Raw genomic sequence first — 23,509 nt, forward strand, 5'->3', positions numbered from 1 at the left:
TTTACAGCAAAAAGCAACTCAAACATGTATTCCGTTTGGATTTACGTGATAATGTCTTGCAGCCAGTGATGCCTCAGTCATATAGACTTTTAGCAATTTTGATTGAAATGATTGAAATAAAATCTGGTAAAAAAAAAAAAAAAGAGGAAAAACATGTTGCATTTGGAAAAAACGGTGGAGTGTCTGTATGACTTTTTTAGACTCACCCAGTTATAATGTTATATCATTTTTTACTCTATTACCAAAGCTCCATAATGCACACATAAAGCATAGTTATCTGTAATGAGCCGTATTTTAACTGATGCTGTAGAAATTAAATGCAACAGGTCGGGCTGTGTTAAGACAAAGAGGGTTTTTTTCTACCAGAGTTCTAATTAATTTGGCTGTATTTGTCCTGTTTTTCAATAAAGGTTTAGAGAAAGAAATTGAGCAAACCTAATTTAGTAAATATTTCACTTGGAAATACAATTTTGGGATTACAAATGAAGAGAAATAATACAAAAAGAAGAGAAAGTGTGTTGAGGAATTTATTTAAACAATGTGATGAATACATAGTCCAGAAGAAAAAGTCACTTCAGGGTCTGTCAGTTTGTTCCCCTTATTGGTGTATTCTCCCTCCTATATCACTACAATAACAACATTTTATAGGTTGATGCTAAATTATGAAAATGTCTAATTATCTGTGTCTTGCCTTAAAGGGATCATCTTGTTATTTTTAACTAGTGGACTCTGCGACCCTTCAGGTGTGTCTGCTCCGTATAACTTCTCCGTGTCTCAGACCGATGATAAGGAAACACACTATCCGTCTATATGTGAACTCAAATACACGTGTATGTGTTTGTATGTGTTGGAGCACTTGGAGGGAGGCTTTAAGAAGGGGACGGATAGACACATAATTGTTTCTTGTTTTTTAATGAAATTAATTTGCAATAGGCTAAATAGCCTGAGCCTGACGTCAGGTCACTAATTGATCCCTGCTCAGCCAATTACTGAGAATAATTCAGAAGCAGAGGTATAATTTATTGCGTAAAGGGGGCTGAGATTTGATCCGAAAATAAAAGGCCGTTTGAAGCCCGAGGCCGGCGCACTGCTCACGTTTTCCCCCCCCAAAAAAAAATTAACAATCAAACCCAAAAGATATACTGATCCTACAGGAGGTTATATTACTTTTTTATATGACTTTTATACTGAATTGTGTATGTCCTTTCGCCTGCATTATAACATGAAAGAAAGAATATTACATTTTATTTGATTATATTTTGACATAATGATCAGATGGATTACTAAAATGAGAATATGATGCAAAAAACTCATTACTGAGTTTATTAACTAAGCATTGCAATCAAATAAAAAGCAATATAAAAGATGAAAAGTGTTATAAAAAAAAGAACTTTACATTACGGAATCGCGCCTATGTGTGCGTGCGCTCCTGTTATAACACGCTCCTACCCACCACATACCTCCGCGTGCGCTCGTGGAGAGTTGCTTCTCTCTCACGCGCCAGTTGCATCACCTCCTCGCTTGATTTCCTTGTTCTCCCCTCCGCTTTTTAAAGTCCATCATTAACGGGATTAAAACAGCTGAGATTTCGTGAGAGAGAGATGGAACTGGAGGCGATGTGAGCCGGTTCTCCTCCTCGCACTGATTGGATCAGGGACAGATGACGTCACACGACCGCATGCGCCCCGGATTGGAGAGAGAGAGGAGTAAACAAAGCCGCGAGGAGGAGGAGGAGGAGGAGAGGTCTCCACATCTCCAGACAAGTCCGACACCGACACACCGAATCCGACTTTACGCACAGGAGGGGGCGGCCCCGGTGTCGCTAAAAGAATCAAAGTTACACTTGAAGGTCTAAAGGCTCTAATGGGTGACGCGATAAAACAGATTTTTGGAAGTTATACCATCGTCTTTTAATCCGGACGCTGTGCGCTTTTCCTCTCGTTTGAGACTGATTCCCTTTAACTCTGCGCGCAACTCTTCCTTAACACGTATACCGAAGGGATCACTCTGTCTAGGGTTGTTATTATTGCTCTTCTGTGCGCAAATGTGTTTTTTCTTTCTTCTAGAAATTAAATAAGTGAAGTTAAATCAGAAAAAGACTATGCAACCCGGGCGTTTTTTGGAGACGGTCTGAATCAGGCTTCATGTTCGGAGCATTCATGGTCCGATAATTGGAACAGAGAGAGAGACTGAAAGTAAGAATTAAAGAGCTACAAAAAAAAGACATTTTGGGAGAATTTAAAGGTGTGTTTTTTTGCGGGAACATCTGTCCAGGTGTGTCCCGCCGCCGAGCGGTGGTGCGGAGTCTCCAGCTCAGGCCGGCAGCAAAGACATGCTGCCCAAATTCGACACTGAATCCCTGGGACTCTCTCGATCGTATGGAGAACAAGGGCGCATGCCAAGGAATATGCAAGGTAAGAAACTCAAGTCATTCATTCTCATCTCGTATAAGACTTTAAACAAGGCAGATTCATTTAAAGCTTCCACTTTAGTAGATTTTATGGAACGTTATGAAGTTCTGGAAGTCCTCATTGCGTAATGTCAACAAAAGTTTTTAATATGCGTAAATCCAACACATTTCTGCAGGACAATGACAGGTGATATAGGAAATAATAGGCTATTATTGAATGATGAATGTCCGAAGTTATCACAAATATGGAGGTCATTCGTTTTTTTAGAGATTTGGGGAATTTTTATTATTGTGTTTTGAGGATCTGTTATTTTCTCTCAATCTTTACTCTGACATTATAAAGCATGAATGCAGATCAAACCTACCTGGACACACTTTTCTATACGGTTTGGCTCGTGATCAAACAATGATCAGCTGTCACTCATGTTGGAAGTGTGCGAGCGCCTTGGTGCGTAAAAACGCTCAGACAGAGCATGTGGAGATCTGTGCATTTCACTTTTTAATGTCTGTAGTTTTTGGAATAAACCACTTGACTTCTTCTCAGCAGAATATGCAAAATTGACTTTTTTGTCTGCATATAAAAACAGCAGTTAAGACAGATTTATTGCTAATTCATGAAAAAGGAAAAAAAAAACTGCAGAGCCTAATTTTAGAGGTTTCATTCAGTGATTTGACCTCGAGACAGTAAACTTTGATCTAAGAGGTCTGGTCTAATTTATACTTAATAGGTCATGTGAAATTGTCCTAATTGTGTGACAAATTAATTTATATTTTGTTATGTTTCTTAACAAATCTAAGACAATAATTTATAAACAAAAACAAAAAATGGCCTGAAAATGAATGTCAAAATTTGGTTGGACTAAATTAAAAAAAGGGGCACCAAATATCGTTTTTACGATGCTATATACTCATGTATGTATTTTTCATCTTCTTTTTTTACATCTCACAAAATAATTTTCGATCTTTGAATGTGCGAAATTAGGTTAATGATTAAAAAAAAAATGTGCAGCTTTGATTGACACAACAAAAATCAATTTTGGGAATAGAGTATATACATTAAAATCCCCTCATATATTAAAATGTTTTTTCTTGATCTGGTTCTAAAAAATAAAAAAAGGGAATGACTCCTCTGCCAAGATAAACTATCCCTCTCATTCCACCTCACGTCATTTCACAGCATTATAAACGGACAGTCAATTAGCCAGGTCTTTGGTTTATGAGCCGCAGATAACAAACACTCACAAGACAAGGAGTGGCTTGTTAGGAGAGCACCTTATCTACTTTTACGCTGGGCTAAAACACAAGGTAGCTCGGGCAGAAAGAGGGCTTTTCTCTGGGAACCATCAGCAGTTTTGGACAAATTTTGCAGCTTTTTTTGGGAAATTGCATGAGCAAGTGGACGTCGAGGTGAGAGCCAGCAGGTGAGAGAGAGAGACTGTGTGTTTCTGCAGCTTCTAAAAAGCAATGCTGCACAAACCTGCAGGACGGTTCAACTAACTTAATTTAGCACACATCTTTACATCCACAAAATTATATTTATCTTGTGCTTTTATAATTCATTTAAATAGCAGCAGCATAATGCACAATTTTAAACGAGAGAATAATAAGAATTTCTGCAAATATTCTGCATTTGTTGGACCATTTCAGAGAGCTACTAATTTATTGGGTTTATTTTTACCACGGCCTCATCCACTGCGTAACTGCAACCCAGAAAAATGTCAATCTTCTGTATTAAAATGGGTCCAAATCTGCAGCTGCCATGCGTCATGCCCAACAAAATGTTCTCCTTTATATGCGCGTAAAGGCAGAAGAAAGTTCACTTTGCTTTGAGCTTCTGTGGGGAAAAAAAAGAAATGCCAGCTCGATGGAACTTGTTGCTTCAGCTGGAATCTGCAGCACGAGATCCCAGCAGGGCGACGCTGTTAACAAACCAGAAATCACGTCTAATTAAAAGCTCTCATTGAGTCAGATACGAGTGGATTTTGAAGTGGAGCAGTAATATTATGTGGAAGGCCTTGGAAAAGGCGTCTTGTTGACAAAAGATTTCCACTTTTACAGCCACATCCACTGAGGTTTTTCCTGTTTGATCCTGGCTGTTTTTTTTGTTTTTTTTATGATTACAACCATAAATGCTTTTTGTAACTGTTGTAAATGTCAGCCAGTGTGTGTTTGCTCAGCGCTGCCACACACACAGTCTTATCAAAGCAAGGTATGTCTAATATGCAAGGCAATAATATTCTTAATTCTTAAATCTTGATAAAAAAAAAAAGAAATGAGGGAAAATGTGCCAATGTTGTGGAATTCCACTTGTCAAATTATAATAATTGATTGTATATAGAAATGATCATGTCAAATTGACTTGTTAAAAGGACAATTTTTTCAGTCACATAAAATGTTGCCTCTGCTTTTTCACCATAAAAGAACACTTGGCCTTTTAGCATCGCGACTTGTTCTTCTTCTTCGAGAGGGAAAAAAATAATGTTGGTTCAAGTTTTTGGATATTTTTTTTTTCTCGTCGCCTGCAGAGATAAGAGGCTTCTCTGTGTGTCTTCATTTGTCTGTGGGCGGTAACATGTTCTCCTCCAATCCTTAACTCTAATATCTCTCCATTTCCCCCCAGCGATTTCCACGACTTAGATGCATGCATATTTATGAGGCTCACTTTCATGCGCCTTTTTTTTTGGGGGGGGGGGGGGCATTTTCTGGCTCCTGTCTGCAACGCATGTATATAGAAGAGAGGAGGAATAAATGTTTGCGTCCTTTCAGCTAGTTCCCAAATCATCCTCCTCCTCAAATTAAACCTCTACAAAGTCAAACAGAACTTTAACAAAAAAAAGAATCTCATCCAGTCGCGTCTCGTGGATCCCTGTGGTGCATCTTGATGGATAAAAGTGCGCTTTTGGTGGAAAGAGATTGCTCATCAGCACTGAAATAGACTTCTCTCTGTGTCTCCGTGTCTCAGCCCACCAGATCAAAATGATGGACTATTCGTATGACGAAGACTTGGACGAGATGTGTCCCGTGTGCGGAGACAAGGTTTCAGGATATCACTACGGACTGCTGACCTGCGAGAGCTGCAAGGTTAGTAGTGCCCTTCATTCTCCAACACTCATACAATGTGTGCTGCATGGTGGACCTTCCATATCTGCTTTGATATCTAAAATAGTCTTAGTGTCTAAAATTGTTTTAGTGAGGTCTCAATTATGTATAGTTGCCTAATTATTGGTGTTATTACAAAGTTTCCTGCAGTGCATGAAAGCCTGCAGAGAGATTGTATATACTATGTGTGTTTGCAGTATTCAGTTATAATGTTCTTTTTGGTATTTACTTTAGTATCATTATTTTTTATATATATTGATACAACCATATTTGCATTGTGCAATTTAAAAAATACAACCCGTACATAGTAACACTATGGCTCTTTAAATTTGTCTATGGCTGCTTTATTTCAGTGCGTTAACCTCTCAGGTCATCTGTGGAGATTTTTTGCAGTTATATTTTTGCACACTATGGCATTTAGCACAGACATTCTTGTCCAGAGTGACTTGCAACAAGAGTACAGTGAACATTCCTCGTCATTAACATGACAGGAAAAAACCAAAAGGTTAAAGAGGCCAAGGGTCAAATATTGTTGTGACAATTTGATGCAACAAACTTTTCCTGTGAGTGTCAAGAGGATTTTGTAAAAGCGGTGAGCGGCTTGGAAGAGAAACAGGAGTTTTAGCAAACCACCAAACACAGGAGGTGGTGGTGGTGGTGGTGGGGGAGGAGGATTTAACCCAGGAAGCAGAGTACACAATAATGCCGTCTGTGTTTGTGATCCTGTATCCTATACTGTCTAAAACTCTCACCACAAGTTCATTAAGAGAAGGAAATGTTTCCATACACAGGTTAATAATGAGGGCTGCCGCGAAGCAAACTGTTGCCGCTATTATTTAGAGCTCTGTCAACAACCTATTTGTCCCTTTCCGCCTATTTCCACTGTCCTCCTCAACACTGAGCTAATAGGCTTCACCCACGTTCTTTTTTTTTTTGTTAGCCCAGTAAAGCTGTCAGCACAAAATTAAGCTAAAGACAAATGTCTCTGTGTTAACACTATTCAGTGTAAAATTGCCGTTCGCAGTATTGATGCCGCCGCGCACATTTCTTGCCTATGTGGTCATTATTCAAAGCAGATGTTATAGATTTTATCCCATATTATGACCTTGAGATGCTAAGCACTTGCTTGAAGGGAGACGTCAGTGGCATCTCTGCTGCTTTCCAGCCTCGGCACATGCAAAGCTCGTGTTGGAGAGCCAATCCACTAACAGATTTCCCAGTTCAGTTGAAACGCTCTGGTGTGTGTGTTTATGTGTGTGTGTGTGTGCAGGATGTAGATGAAGAAGTCTTTTATAAAGTGCTGCATAGCCTTGTTGAAACATGAATGATATTGATGATTACCTGAAGCTCATTATTGATTATTTCTAAAATGCAGGCAGTAAAATTATGATTGTCAGAGCTGGACTGATACATCAGTGTGTTGACATGTTACACACTCATATTAGTATTAAATACTCGCTATCAGCCAGGGAGTGTAATCCATCTCCAGTGTAATAATGGAGGTCCCTTTCTAAACAACAACTGCATGAAAACTGGAAAAAAAATAGCAGCTACTTTTTATTTTTTGTTTGCTACTAACATGAAAATATAGTGTGTTTTATGTGCGGAGTAACATTAACATTTTCCAAATTTGGAAATACCCTGTACCTCCACCCCTGCATATGCCCTTTAACCCCCCCAAAACAATTGTGAATAGGACACGTCTGTTATCAGGTTTTTTTTGGGTTGCCAGTTTTGGGCAGAGGAACACACACACACACAGAAAGAGAGAAAGAGTGAATCATGCAGGATTCTTTAACCCCCTCATAATCCTACCACCTCATACACGCCGGACAGTGTTAGTTCATACTGTCCTACACACCAGCAGCCCACACAAAGTAAACACGGTACCACTCGATACCTGCTGGAATAACAACTACGAGCTGAAAAACGGACTTCACGGTTCCTCGTTGTGCACAAACAGGCTCGGCATGCTTCATTTTGGAAGCTGAGAGAGAAATAGCAGTACTGACATTACAAGCAACTAACGACAAGGTCAAGGGTCAGAGCCACAGTGGACATATCAAAAATATATTTAAGATCTGCAGAAGATTAAGGAAAATTAATATGAGCAAAGCAAGAGATTTTGTTTTTATTTCAAAGTTAGACAGAACGGAGCAAGTAAAGAGTATGAGAGACAGGGATCAGAGGTGATAAAGCGATGATGTCCTTCTTTGTTGGACTTATATGGTATTGTCATGAAGTAAAAGCAGTTTCTCGGTTGCTGTTTTTGTGCAGAGAGAGTGCAGTTTTACAGGATGGAATTCTGAGGTCAGGAATACCTAATTACTCAGATAATTTACCAAATTAAAAATACTTTTCTGAATAGCTTGTGTCTACTTAGCAGCATACCATTTCAGATTTTTGTGATGATTTCAATTTCTGATGTGAATTTGTGACACATTTTTGGGTAAATGAGAAACTATTTGTTATGGCAACAGAACTAGGGCAAAAGTTGCTCGCAGCAGCCCCTTTACGAATAGAAATGAGCCTCGACGAGTGCCTTTTCTTGGTTTGAACCGCCGGTCAAGTGAAAGCTTTTCAGTGATGTTGTCCGCTTAATCTCCAGACGTGATGTTGTGTGGTTTTTAAAGCATGTCAGAACCCAGTTTGGTTCAGATATTTATAGCGCACGCTGTGCACTAAATGGAAAATTGGGGAGAAAGTTCTCTTTGAAGCATGGATTTTTTAGCACTGAGAAGTCGATAATCCAAAAACCGAGTGCAGCCAATTTTTTTTTTTTTTTGGACGGATCAGGCAATGCAGATTGTCAATTAAATTTGTGTTTGGCGAGATATTGACAGCAACACATTCTTTTTTATTTTTATTTTTTTTTAAAGAGCAGGTTTAAGGATTCTCCTCCTAGGTTATGGATCTAGAATACGTTAATACCATCTTCCCTTCGTTTGATTTTCCACTGCTGCTGCTGCTGCTGCCTATAATTAATTCCACGTTGCAGGTATGAAACTCTGTAATCCCGGAACTGTGAATTATGGATATAATTTATTGGATTTTTTGGACTCCTGTGCTCATATTTTTCAATAATTAAGTGGAGAGTTGAAAAGATGCTTTCCCCGTAAATTCTCTTTACCTGAATATATTGAGATATTAATACTATTGAGAATAGCAATGTCATTTTGACAGGACACAAATTAGATTTCATACCCTTTTATAAAGTAGTCTATAATGCAGTGAGTGTAGAGAATGTATGCTTTACTTATTTGTTGAAAGCTGATTAAAATGAAGGTATGATGTAGTTTTTTAATTAAAAAAAACTTCAGAAAGACTGAAATTTGTTTAATTTAAAAAAAAAAAAAGTGTTTCCTGCCCTGCTTTATTTTGCATGTATGTGTGTCCGTAAAGAATCACAACATCTATTGGAGTGTAGCTTTCTAAACTTCACCCAGTATGTGTGTGTGTGTGTGTGTGTGTCCATTAAGCCTGTCCCCCTCCATCTGTCTGGGAGTGTGAATGGGCCAATTACCGTCGCATTGCAGGGGTCAAGCGGGTTGACGTCTTAATTGGTTCTCTCCGCAGGGCTTCTTCAAGCGCACCGTCCAGAACAACAAGCGCTACACATGTATAGAGAACCAGAGCTGCCAGATTGACAAGACCCAGAGGAAGCGCTGCCCGTACTGCCGCTTCCAGAAGTGCCTCACCGTCGGCATGAAGCTAGAAGGTACAGCAACATGTTTACATTTTTTACAGTTCAGGTGTTTGTTTGACTTGTGCTTCTGTGATTCTGTTTTGCTGGTGTTTTGCTTCTGTAATTCAATTTCCAGTTTAAACACAAGGTTAGGATGAGATATAACCTATAGGGAGACACAGTGTTTCAGAGTGCAACGATGGCTGGTAGATAATGAGTGGTTGCCAAAAGTTTGTGGATTCTTCAAAAATAGATAAATAGGACACAGTCGTTGTATAAAGGAGGAATGGTTTTCATGTCATTATAACAGGCTGCCGACTATAGGGTTGCAACGTCTTGCTCAAGGGCTCTCAGACAGAACGGATGGCTGTTCTTAGTACTGAACATGTGACTGTGCCGCAACCAATGCTGAAGGATAAAGTAAAACTATCAAATTACAAAAGTGAAAGTACATATAATCAGTCAAATGCACTTAAAGTACCAAAAGCAAAATTATTCATAATGCAGAAAAACATCCCCTGAGTGATATACTATTATATATTATATTATTGGATTATTACTGATGCGTTAATAATGTATGTACGTAGCGTTTTACTGTTGTAGGTGGTTGATGTGGAGCTAATTTCAACTATTTCATATAGTTTAATGTATAACAGTGCATTAAAATATATAAGCTAATCAAATGCAAATGAAAAATGTTTTACATGTAAAATCTTTATCTGTAAAGTAACTAAAGCGGTCAAATAAATGTAGTAAAAAGTACTGTATTTTTCTCTGAACGTTATAGAGTAGAAGGATGAAGTAGAATAAAATAGGAACTACTCAAGTGAAGTACCTCAAATATGTACTTAAGTACAGTACTTGAGTTACATTCCACCACTACAAGTAACAAGACTGCATCTAGGCCACCGAATAGCCTCCTTTCACACTTTTAAAATTACATTTTAATCTGGGAGAATATTTATCTTATTTATAGTTCACATTCACTGGATAGTTTCTTTTCCCTGTACGATTTCATGAATAGTTTACCACAGATTTTGTCTATTCTGGGGTTTCATAGTGAACACCACTCACTAAAATATGATCCAGAACTTACAGTACACGTCTGCAGGAGTGGAAAAGCAGAAACGGTTATTACAATATATATATCTTTCAAGATATGATGCCTGTTTGCAATTACTGTTACTGAAAGTTTGGGGAAAAGGAAATTATAACACGGAGCAGCTAAAATTGGAGGTTGACTGCTTCTGGACTTCCACAGAGGTGTTTTACACGTTCTAGTGGAATGACAAGAGTCAGTCTTTTTCCATTGGATTCGCAACAGTTAATCATAGCACATTTTTGGACTGAAAATATTCTTCCATGATCAATTTGCATGTGGATAGTTTCCTTCCAAATTGACATGTCCACCATTTAGAAAAGGCCGATACCTGCTCTGACATAATAATTGCCTGTGTGAAAGTGAGATGATTATATTTATTTAAACATTTAACAATGAACATCTCAGTAATATATGTTCTCGCAAAATGTATACCTAGAACTTTGTGAAGTGAAACCTTTCATTACCACCACAGCGTTGAAATCCAGCATTGCTTATTAGTATTGTAGATGGGGTCAGGGGGAGTTAGGGGGTATCTTGTAGCTGCTGTGCACTTAAACTTGCCAGACAGAGTAATAGATAAAATATTAAACTTGGCGGCAGGGCGAGAATGGTAATGATGATACTTTTGGCCGGCCGTTTCGAGGCCTCTTTGTTTAATTTGAACGTGGCTCAGGAGCTTGTTCAAACACGGCTATCCAAAAGTGACAGGACGGCGGAGCGAGAAACATTCTTCCAATGCTCAAAGATAATATTTAAAATCAACTATTTTTTCCACACATAAGTTGACAAGTTTTATTCTGAAATTGCTAATTTTGGAGTGAATAAAGCAACCTGAAGGCCATCCCTCAATACGTGTAAAATAGGGGATTTAAAAAGCGTATTATTTTGTTAACCGAGAGGCTAAGTTGCATTGCTGTCCTTTAAAAAAATACTGCAAATTATTTTACTTTGTGTAAATTCTTGTAATTTAAACCAAATTAAAAATCCCTAGGCTCCTGGAATGATCACATACAATTGAGAAAAGTGAATGTGTTAAAGAAATAAGACCCTAGGAGGGTGAAAGTAGAGCAAAGACAGCCAACTAAAATCTTTCCGGAGGCTTCTTCTCCTTTTTGCTGCCATGTGCGGTGTAATTAATTGCTGTTAATTGTGAATGGCCGCTGGGCAGAACGTCCCGGCCTGTCATTTTCCAGCTGACACCGGTGGGGAGGGGGTGGCGTTTGATTTTATTTTGCTGGCGGTAGTTTTCAGCTCGGGGGCAAGACGGGCCCTGCAGCGCTATGTCAGGGGCCAGAAGCTCCGGTGGGCGACTCCTGCCACAACCAGTAAAGACGTCCCATACAGAAAGGCTGACACCCCTCAGCGCACACACACACACACACACACACACACACACACACACACACACACACACTATACTGCTCTCCCTGGTAAACACATACATATATTCATGAGAAGCCCAAAAAGGTGTTCAGAAGGCCACAGGCAAGAGGAAGAAGCTGTCATTTGATCTAAAAAAAACAGTGTGTACGATAGCGGTGAAAGAGGAAAGGAGGTTTGGGGTCATGTGCTTTGTTATTGCAATTTTTTCATACCATTACACAGCAGCTTGCAGCAACATGTGAGTTCAGGATATCCAGACCAAATGTGGACAAACTTTAGCTCAAACTGTCATCTTTTTGTTTACTTTTCTGGTGTTGCTCAACGTCCATCCAACCAATGGGACGGTGGTCTGTGTCGTTTGCTTTGAGGGTGGCAGCAGTAAAGACGTCTGTGTTTGTGGCGCGTGTTGATGTTTCAAAGTTGAGGGAAGGCGGCGAAACGAGGTGAAATGGCAGACGGGCACATGGAGTGATATACAGTAAACAGTGTTGTGACACGTTTATCACCCAACTGGAAGAGATCACTCGTATTATCTTCAGCTGATAACGAAAAGAGTTAAACCTGACGCCTGTCTTTGCACAGCGAAAGCTTCAGAAGCGTATCATATTCTACTTATTCGACACGGGAACAAATGACACATTCTGTAACATCCGAGATATGATTTCCAAAAAAATATATATATATATTTCCCGTTGTTGCATCAACTGTGAGAGTGAAGAGCAGCCTGGTATTAATTATGTAACACTCAAATTAAACAGGACCTTTAACCTTAAATCACTTCAACCACATGTCATCAGTTGCTAACATGTCAGTATCATTTTACAAATTATCTATCATGAAATTATAAAAAGTGAAATATATTTACATATATCTTTATTAAAATTAATATTTTCTATTTAAAACATGTGTTTAATCTGTTTATTTATCTTTTCTAGTTACTGTCAGGGGTCATTATGTCAAACAAACACACACACACACACACACACACGCTCCCTTTCATAAACACACACATAATGATGATGGAGCCTGGCAGCCACACACTCATTTAACCACACAAACACACTGTAAAAAAAAAAAATCCTTGTTCCTTGGTATGCACTGTAGCATCTCAGCTCTCAGTGTTGACTCATTGAGAAAAGAAAAAAAAAGCCACATCCCACTAAGCTTTGACCCATTAGCACGTCATTCACTGAAGCTGATGAAGCGTGCCGCATCTGAACGGCTCCCACTGGCATGATTTTCTTTTTATGCTCGCTAGAAGTTGCCCCGCATCACATGCTTCACTGAGCTGCCTAATATCTCCTTCACTTTGTGTATCATCTTAAAGACGGAGAGCGTAACGGCAGTATTTGTGGGTCTGAATATACACTTTGTATCCACTGTGTGTTATTTAATGAAGCAGAAGTTACAGCATTTTTTCGTTGATGACAGGCACTACGTGAAAAAAATAGTATATTTTAACAAAAACAAAGAACAGCATGCGACTTTTGTCCTCCACTGTTAAAATGCTGATTGTTTTACTGTCTGGTTCCTTTACAGTTTAATGCCAGATCATATTTTTTGAGTTTAATCCCAGCTTGATGCCAAGCACTGTTTTGTTTTAAACCAGACACGACAATATACCAACTTAACGAGGCCCTTTTTTGGGAAACAAATCCAACTGACATTTTTCTTTTCATTAACTTTTATTGGACTTCACTGAACAGACTCACAAAGGCTATCACTTTTTCCAGCGATTTTTTATTTTTAACCTTTTATTTTCATGCAGTTAATCCATCATCAAATCTAAATTCATCAATTACTATCGATGCAAAACCTCTCATTCAGCCATTCAGCCCAAATTAGCGACACCATCTGAGTGTTTGTATATTCCTCACTGTATCCCTCTCCCTCCACTTTTTATTTCCTCCCTGTCTCCATCCTTCTCGCTCTGATTTGTCTTCCATCAGCCTCCCAGTATACCTGCGGTGGAAGCCAGGGAGCTGTCCCATTACTTATGCATAGGTATCATAGGTATTCATGTGTGTGCATGGGATAGGGCGCATCGCGGAGCAGGGGCCGGGGCCCCGACATGACAAACAGGGTGTCAGCAAGGCTCCGCGGGACCCATTAATATGCTGGCGGCCGACAGGGATCCTCACCTACGCGCGCTTAATATTCCTGTATATTAAACAACCATAAATCAGAGGATATAAGCGCTGAGGGCTGTTGTGTGTGTGTGTGTGTGAAGTGTTTCAGTGTGCAAAGAAATATTGTGTGTGTTAAGAATGCTGCGTGTGTGTGGTTGTTTGTGTTCGTACATGTTTGTACACGGGGTGCTGGATACTTTTGGGAAAGAGGAACAGGGTTTTGGTTGGGTCAGATTCTGAATTTATGGATGGTGTGTGTGTGTTTTTGTGCGGACGTGCTCTCAGACAGTAAGTCGGGGGAATTCATACTGGAAGACAGCGTCAGCCTTTTAGCCTTTCAGCCTGGCTTTAGCCCCAAAGCCTCACTGCTAGCCCACAATATCCAAGATCCTTTTCACACAAATACAAGTTTCTTCTCAAATACTCAAACTTTTCTTCCTTGGGATGCTTTCTGGTCATATATTAATTTATATATTTTTTTTCCAGTATACCGTTTCTTTTTTTCTTCTTCTTCTTCTTTGGGCTGAACTAAGTGCTCATAGCTGCACTTTCCAGACAACTCCTGTCAATCAAGCTGAGTGTGCAGCTCTTTTTTCTCACATTTTCTGTTGATGATCATTTCTGTATAGGTTGGCCGTCTTTCTTGTTTGCCTGTTCAGCAGCGGTGGCCGTCACTGTCACGCTAAACTATTCAGCTTGTGTTGTTTGTGCCAGACGAACCCGCAAAACATCAAACACATCACTTTCTTGGCACCACAGGAACCTAACAGTGAGTTTAAATCTGGACCAGACACAAGCTCTTTATGAAAGGGAAATTCAATTACTGCTGTTTTTACAACATATAAAATGTTTTTTTTTTTTTGCATGAACACATTTACAAATGTCTTTCAACCTTGCAGCCTTCTAAAGTTGCAGGGTCATATGATAACTTTGTAATCATGAGCTCAATGCTGCAGCAACTAACCCATTAACATCTCTGCACCTCAGTCAAACACACGCATTCATCTTCTCTGCATACACTGTCCTGCTCCCCTCTTCCCCTCCCCCCTTCCATATTAATCTGTGTTACACGCATGCAAATCACCTTGTTTAATTAGAGACAAAGAATCTGTGTGTGTGTGTGTGTGTGTCCTGATATTCATGATGTGATGTTGGTCCCTGGGTCCGAGGCAGGCAAGAAGGCAGTCGGGGCCTAATTTTGTTTTCCCAGTAGGGCCGACTATTAGTTTCTCAGCTCATTAATTACAGTACGCTGTTGTGGCGAAATCATTAATAGTTAAAGTCGCCCTACAATAATGTATAATGGATACATTTGACGGGCTCCTGATTCCTTCTTTTTTTCCCTTTGATATATGATCAATTTTTTAACGGTCACGTTAATCCCCGAGCCTCGTTGAGTGGGCACCGGAGTTGACCTCAAGCATGTTGGGAAATGGTCGTGTGTGTGTGTGTGTAAAATCACTGTGTATAAATTGCATACCATTTGAGCCGTCGGGGGGGCTCTCCAAGGTGGCGGAGCGTCTGGCCTACTACCATCTCTCTCTGTGTGTGTGTGTGTGTGATCTGGACCGGTGTGTGATGCTTTCTATGTGTGTGTTTGTGTGTGTTTTCCTTAAGAATGTACGAGAAAGAGTGTGGGTGTGAGTGGGTGTGAGTGTGTGAGAGTGTGTGTGTGTGTGTGTGTGTGTGTGTGTGTGTCTCCCCTCTCGGCTCAGATCAGTGACAGACACTTTTGTGACGGAGGTCATTAAAATCACTCCCAAGGCAGCTCGGAGTGTGTGAGTGTGTGAGTGTGTGAGTGTGTGTGTGTGTGTGTATGTATGGCCCTCCTCACCCCCCAAACTCCGACCCCCCACCCCGCCCCTCTCCACACCCCATCTCCAATTTTCCTCTTCTGTTCTTTCATTCATCCGTCAAGACATCGTGAGACGGAGTGGACTCAGGCTGACTCGCTATTCACTGTGTGCAATCGGGGCAAACGTATGCATTTGCATATACAGTTAAATATTTGGGTTTCTTTTATTGGATACAATAAAAAATAAGTCTCTAATAGTCTACAGTATTGGTATTAGTGAGTGTTTTTTCTGTTGCACAGCCTCCCAGACGTCCGTTAGCTCGCTACACGCTGGGCTCGGCAAGCCTCGTCAGAGAGTAAGAGGTAATTAAGTATGAATAATTAACACCAGCGCCCCCCGACTGGGAGACAGCAGAGCAGCTTCCCCATGGCAGCAGTCGGCCAGATCACACATGGCCCTCGTAGCAGTCCACCGTGTGCCCGGCTCGTTCATTAGAAATACCCACGGCACAGACTCGTTGTGATCCTCACCGCGGGATCCTGCACTGAGGGGGGGCCATCATGTTTGGTTCATCAGAGAGAAAAAAATTGCTTATTGTCAGCCTTTTCAGCCTTTGTAAAGGTTTCTGCTAATGGACAGTGACATTTTAGAAATTGCATAATCAGATAGCTTTTTAAAACGTGTATTTTAGAAAGAGAACTTTACCAATATCCAGCTTTCGAGGTGGGCATTTTTCCTGAGTGGTAGAGAGAGATAGCCAGCTGTACAATGATCACTTAACTGAGCGGTTCATAGAAGTTTGTGTCTCTGGTCAATGAGTAACAACACTATCTGTTAGACCTGCGGGGGTTTACGAGTCAACAGGTAAATGTCAAGTGTAATCACCACAGGAAAACCTTTGCCCTACATACAAGTTACAAATGAGGAGTTCGCTTCCATAACGCCATAATAAAATATAGAGGATTGTAAAGGTATTTTGGCATTTTCTATGTTTGTACAAATTGTGGAGTTCTCATTCTGGATGGAACTCTAACCTGTATTATAAATAATAACATGTTCTTGCATGAATGCAGTGAAGAATGAGCAGCATTCAAGACAAAGAGGATTTACATATTACAGAGCTAACATTGTCCTCTTCCTTCTTGTTTCCTTTCTCTTTCCATCTGTCTGTCAGCTGTGCGGGCGGACCGCATGCGTGGCGGTCGCAACAAGTTTGGCCCGATGTACAAACGCGACCGGGCCCTCAAGCAGCAAAAGAAGGCGCTGATCCGAGCCAACGGCCTGAAGATCGAGGCCATGACTCAGGTGATGCAAGCCGTGCCCACCGACCTCACCATCTCCTCAGCCATCCAGAACATCCACTCGGCCGCGTCCAAGGGCCTTCCGCTGAGCCACCACCCGGGCCACCACCCCGGTCACCACCACCACCACCACCATCACGCCACCGCCCTGCCCCCCACAGACTACGACCGCAGCCCGTTTGTCACTTCGCCGGTCAGCATGGCGATGCCGCCGCACGCCGGCAGCCTGCAGGGCTACCAGGCGGCCTACGGACACTTCCAGGGCACGCGCACCATCAAGTCCGAGTACCCCGACCCGTACACCAGCTCGCCGGAGTCCATCATGGGCTACGCCTACGTCGACGCCTACCAGACGGGCTCGCCGCCCAGCTTCCCTCACTTGATCGTAGAGCTGCTCAAGTGCGAGCCAGACGAGCCACAGGTTCAGGCCAAGATCATGGCGTACCTGCAGCAGGAGCAGGCCAGCCGGGGCAAACACGAGAAGCTCAACACCTTCGGCCTCATGTGCAAGATGGCCGACCAGACGCTCTTCTCCATCGTGGAGTGGGCGCGCAGCAGCATCTTCTTCCGTGAACTCAAGGTAGGTGTTCCTGATGAGAGGGATTTGTTATTTTTTCACAACCGTATTTCTTTGGCCATGATTCCTATCAGTTATGATGGCACACCGCTATTTAAGCTTTAATTCTATTTGCAGGCCTTTAATAAATTATCCCGCATTTTGTTTCAACTTTAAATCTTTCACCACGTCGTCATTCATAATTGACAGCGCTTTACACAGGTCATGAACATCATCTGCTCAATCCTTTATCTTCAACAGGCCTTTAATCTTCCTCTTTTATGCACTGGCTCAACACTAATGCAGAGTACACAGGGCTGCGGGGGGAGGAGAGGGGTGGCAGTCTGCTCGTAGCTGCCGACGCTGTCTGTCCCACTGCCTGATCAAAATACAGCAGCCAGCCACATTTACCCTGCGTGTGACACATTTTGGCGATGGCTTGTGAAAACTTTGACGATGAGCTTCAGGCACTTTAACACTAACAGGGTCCTATAGTCTGAGGGTTGTATGTGAACTGCATACCGCCCATCTCCCCTTGAAATATTCCTCAGATCTAAGCGGGAACACACTGTGTGATGATAAGAGATATTGGCTATTAGCATATTGGTCCAAAAAAATTCAAAGAGCTAGATAGAGTCACAATGGCAACAAATCGTCTATTGCTTTTCCCTTTTAATTTGACTTCAATACGATATTTTTTAACCTCTAGTTATTTGTGATGGATATTCTTTAAAAGCATGTTCACTACGTAATCTGCCAAGTCTATTAAAACAACTAAATTAGAGCCTATGTGAGTGTTTAGCACAGTTAATCCCAACTGACCAACAGTAACCGTCCACCAACACCAACGCCTCACCGTAAAAATGTGATAATTCCCGCTTATTCATCCCGGGGGCCCAAGGGAGAGTTTGCGCGCTCGCAGCTTTATTTGCTCTGAATGAAGGTTAATGTTCGGAGCGACATGAAAGGCGTTTGATTAGTCTGTGCTTCACCTGCTTTTTCTTTTCCCGTTGTCTGACTCCTTTTGTCTGTTTGTTTCACGCTGCATCGCCAAAGGCTCAGCTGCATATTCATGGGCCCGGGCCCCCGTTGCTAAAATTCCCTCCAAATATTTCATATTATTTTGTTTTCAAAGGGGGGAAATAACAAATGAAATACATGTAATATTAAAAAGCAGAGCCAATTACAACACAGAAAAGAGTCCTTGAAAAGCACATGTTGACATTTAGCATGCGCCGAGTCCCCGCTATTGACATTTTCGAGATCTGTATTTGCATTCAACTGGGGGGCGCAGTACTTCACTCATACACACACACACACAGGCTCGCCGTAAGGTGTGGCCACGGCTAATAATTGTGTGTGGTTTGCCCATTAACTTTGAACGATCCTCTCTATTTCTCACACCCTCGTTCTAATTCAATTATCTCGCCCACTTGTGTTTGTCACTGCCCGATTTGCTGCTGAATGAAATGTCATTATGTTCGCCTAATGACTACCCATATTAGCAGAGCGTAATAGTAATTGAGCTGGGGGCCTGATACAAAGGTAGAGAATGACCTGAGCTCAATGCAGGAGAAACCTCTTCCTGCACCCCCCAAAAAAATCCTCTCGTGCTCCTGTTGCACAGGCCTCATTGGTTTAGGGAAGGTGGGGGCGTATTTCACTTTAAGTGAGGGACATAATTGAACTGAACCCTCCTGCAGTTTTTTTTAAAGAGCCATCTAAAGCACAAGGGGGATTGAAAAAGTTTTTCCCCCACATGACCCACAATCCTCCTTCCTTGCTTGTTTCTCATTAGTAACCTCAGGGAGGACTGCTGAGCAAGGCTTTAGGCATTTGCACATCTGGTCCGTATTTTTCGTCTGAAATTGTCGCACGTTTAAAAATAAATACGACCTCATGTTGCGTCAATCGTGTTTACACACCGGCTCCGAAACATTTGTCCGTCATTAAAGTTTTCAGAACAGGTTTGATCTTCTGCATTTTTTTGCACCCGGCAAAAGGCAAAAGAGGGTTGTTTGACCACGCAGAGCCACCGTCCGTGCAAACGTCTTCATCCAAAATGGCATGATAAACATATCACTTCGTTTCCCGGCACAAAGCACTTTACGATAAAGAAATAAAAGAATACAGAGATGCGGAATTGAAAGATAGATTGTGGCATCATGTGAATCGGGGATGGTAGATACTGATCACAAAACAAAGGATGTAGGAGAGATAAGACAGTAGTGACTGTGCTCTAGGCAGGTTAACGATAGATTCTTGCTAATGTCATTCATTCGTTAGTCCCGTTTTGGACTAGCGCTATCCATTGCACCCACGTAATTAATTTAGTTTTGTCTTGTATTGAGAATTTCCGCAACAAAGAGAAAAATAAAAACACATCGGATTCAGTGTGCAAGGTTTCTGTTGCGTAACGTTTTTTATCTGATGACGGATTTATAAAATGAATACAGAAAATACAGACATGGTGAGCGAGACCTTTAGTGTTGGTGATGGTGAGGAGAATAAGCAAACCGTGAGCTTGCAAAACTGATATTGAACACATTTTTTACTGGCATTGTGGATGTTGTTTTGATACACTTTGGGGTTTTAAAACATCTTTATCAAATTGTTTGCTTTAGAGTTTTTTGTTTTTTTTCAGCTGAGCTTTAATTTGTTTATTAATCATAATTGCAGAGTGTGTGTAAATGTGTTCTGTTCTGCTGCCCGTCTTTATATAACACCAAATTATATAGAAAAACCCACCTGGAACCTTTGCCCTCTCCACTTCATCTCCCTGTGAGTGTGTGTGTGTGTGTTCACACATAGGAATACATGCAAGCTATCGGTCTCGTACTGCAATGTTAGGGGATTTACTTCCTTTGATGCTAAAAATGTACACACATGTCTAACTGCATTGTGCTACGGATAAAACCACCTATTACAAATGGTGTGTGTTCCATTGTTTCAACTTATGATTGCTAGTTTAATTAAAGATATCCACCTGACCTTCGACATCTCCTGTGACTATTAGATGTGAGGTCGAGCCTGGGACCACAGAGACAGGAAGCAGAGTAGAATTAAAAGTTTGTCACAGGAGTAGTGTGGCGCTGTAGGAAGCTATAAATACACTTTCATCTCACACACACACATACCCACAGTAAGACACAGACACCGCTCACACATAACGCACAGCCCTTCTCACTATTATTAGCGCCGTAAGAACAAAAGAATTTCTCCGGTAATAGAGCCAAGCTGGGAGGGTGTGTGCGAGGCGTCTGCCAAAAAAAGTGTTTAAAGATTTAGTTTCCATAAGTTGGCCTCGGTCACGGGACTCATAAATATTTAGCCATTAGGAGTACCTTCTAAAGAGCTCTCCCCATTCTTTTCCTCTCTCTTTCTGGGAACGAGGCATGACGTGAGGGACGTTTATTTCTAACACCTTGGATCCGAGAAGTTGGGGTGGGCTCTCCAGTTACTGCCAGCCTACCCCGGTTTTGATTGGTTTAACACGCTGACAATTAGAGAGAGTCAGGTCTGGCGGACTGGTTTTGAAATCAGAGACAAGGTGGCGTGATGATGAGGGAAGGTTTTGGCAGGGTTGAGGTCACGATCACTTGTGGTTATTTTAATACAATTTCTAGCAAGCTGAAGACAGGTGTGTGTGTGTGTGTTTATGTCTATACGTTTATGTTTGTCTAGATATGTTTGCACTTGCACATGAGCCTATTATTCTTTTCATTGTGCATTGTGTCATCTATGAATTCTTAATCACAGAGTTTAAGTATGTGTTTTCCAACATATTAATGCTGTTACACGTGCAGATTTAGGTCAGTTGTTGTTAAAGTATGGATTGATTTTTATTGAAAGATTATATTGTTGTTTAAAGAATCTGGCCTGTTTTTAACTGTTATTTATTTCCCCAAAAATAGTGCAAAAGTGTGTTTTTTTAAATTTAAAATATACCAGAGTTTTGGGGAAAATTACAATTCTAAACCTTTGAACAATTTACATTTTGCAGATGCTTGTTTTTGTTCTGATTTGAGGAGTAGTGTTGCAGGAATGGGTTCAGTGTATGTTTTATTATACAAGTGGGTACAACTTCATTTTTAAATGGCAGTGTACAGATACATGTTTATCAGCTGGTATTGGGGTATTTACAAATGTGTGTTTCATAGTTTGTATAAGCACTGATAATATACAGTGCAGTGTTTGAGTGTGTTCTAAGGGGGGGAAACACATGCGTTTGTCTCTCGGTGACATTTGCCAGCACATGGCTGGTACTCTGCCACCCCTCCCCTCCCCATCCTCTCCTCTGCTGTCCTGCCATGAACCCCTTTGCCCGCTCTGGTGCCAACCGACAACCAGGCAACTTTGCGTGTTAAAGGGCAAATCCACTAAAAATGTTTTTAAAAGGCAGCTATTAGCTATAGCAATGGGTGCTCTTCACGTCCTGCATGCATTTTGCTGTTTGGTGGTATTAAACGTCCCAGATCACAGTTTCTCTACCAACAGTAACTTCGGCAAAACAGATTTTATGCAGCCAAATGGATGCTGAGAGTTTTCTTTATTTAAAAATTAAAAAAGGAAAGAAAAAAATCTAATTGTAAGGGCTCACTTTTCAGAAGGCATTCTGCAAAAAACAAACGTAGGATTTCTCTGACTGAAGCAGAAATAGAGAAATCCAGAGCGTACTAAAAACATCTAACTGAACATTTTTAATAAAAACAAACAAAATGAAAGTAGAGAGGCAAGTAAATTGACATATTTTACAAAAAAAATGATGCATAAAAGAGAAGAAAATGTAGAAACAAATTAAACTGTCCTTGCAAGAGACACAACTAAAGTAAATTATCAAACGTTTACAAATAGTTTAGGTTACTGGTTGACATAATTTAAATACTTAAACATTTTGAATAAAAAAAATGATGCTTTCTTTGTGAAACTGTAAACACAGACTTCTTAAAAACACCTCTTCTAATGTTCTTGTTTGTGCTGAATAGGAGATGTTCGCATGTGTGTGTGGGGGTGAGTCATACTGTAGCTGGTCCACTGCTAGAGTCTCCTCCATTGTTCCAGCGTTGGGATGGCTGGCCTGACTCCCACCACAAACACAATGAGAGGGAGATTTAGCAGGGCTATCGGGACTATTGATGATTCATGTGTTTATATCTTACCTTCCTAGCTCTACTCCCTTTTCATCACGCCACCCTGCCCCCATTTTCCTCTCTACACCCTTTAATAAAAAGGATGTGTGTCTGGTGTTGGGACAGCAAGCACATTTTGTGCCTTGTCAACACACGGCATAGAGAAGTCGATGAAGTGACGCAAATGAGCATGTCAGAAAATACTTTTAAGTAATCCAATGTATTAACGCTGTCGTACGGTAAAGAAAAAATACACTTTCAGACATGCTACACTGTTACCTAGTTAGTTTTTGTTTCTTTTTACATTTACAGCCTTGACCTTTCCCCCAAAAGAACTGCAAAATGGTGTGCAGCTCAGACAGTAACCTTTGCTCCTCCATTCTGAGGGACTAACACTAAAGCTGGTGATGCTCTGATTATATAGCAAAAATGATCCATGCATGTTCACTTTTTCACAGAAATAAGTGTTGGTAAAAGGTTTTAGGAGGACTGCCAAATACCAGTTAACAGTGTGTGTCAACTACTGTCAACAAATGAGGCCTGACAACACTTTTCTTTAAGCTAGAAGATATAAACCAACTGACAAAACTCTAAAGAAAGCAAATTGCAGGTGCATCGCAGATGCAACAAAAATGTTAAACAGGTCTGGAAATAATTACGACTCAAAATAGGAACAGTATTTGCAAGATTAGGCAGGGACACTAGAACAGTTGCATAAAAAATCCAACTGCAGCCTAAAAAACAATTGACCCACAACAGAACCGCACAGTTTGAGACGCGTGTCATTTCAAAGAGCAGCTGTGAAGACAAAGAGACGCCCTCCGTCTCGTTACTAAATGTTTACTTCACAGTAACAAGAGATGACATGTTGTTGAGAATCTGTCTCCAGTCAAACGCTGTGTAACGTTATACATATATT

At 40.9% G+C, this 23,509-nt stretch overlaps 1 protein-coding gene and 1 long non-coding RNA gene across 2 annotated transcripts in view; one reads left to right on the forward strand and one right to left on the reverse strand.

Moving 5' to 3' along the window:
* The window catches only part of LOC141767367 (uncharacterized), a 134,301-nt gene that overhangs the window by 71,063 nt on the left and 39,729 nt on the right, over positions 1 to 23,509 (reverse strand). The window lies entirely within an intron of this gene.
* nr5a2 (nuclear receptor subfamily 5, group A, member 2) overlaps positions 1,771 to 23,509 on the forward strand; it is a 77,254-nt gene continuing 55,515 nt past the window's right edge. The window contains exons 1-4 of the mRNA XM_074634579.1: positions 1,771 to 2,414; positions 5,373 to 5,491; positions 9,086 to 9,227; positions 16,779 to 17,485. Coding sequence (XP_074490680.1) covers positions 2,333 to 2,414; positions 5,373 to 5,491; positions 9,086 to 9,227; positions 16,779 to 17,485 — 1,050 coding nt within the window. The 5' untranslated portion in view covers positions 1,771 to 2,332. The remainder of the gene's footprint in view (positions 2,415 to 5,372; positions 5,492 to 9,085; positions 9,228 to 16,778; positions 17,486 to 23,509) is intronic.

This window comes from Sebastes fasciatus, chromosome 5, assembly GCF_043250625.1.
Source record: "Sebastes fasciatus isolate fSebFas1 chromosome 5, fSebFas1.pri, whole genome shotgun sequence".
NCBI lineage: Eukaryota > Metazoa > Chordata > Actinopteri > Perciformes > Sebastidae > Sebastes > Sebastes fasciatus.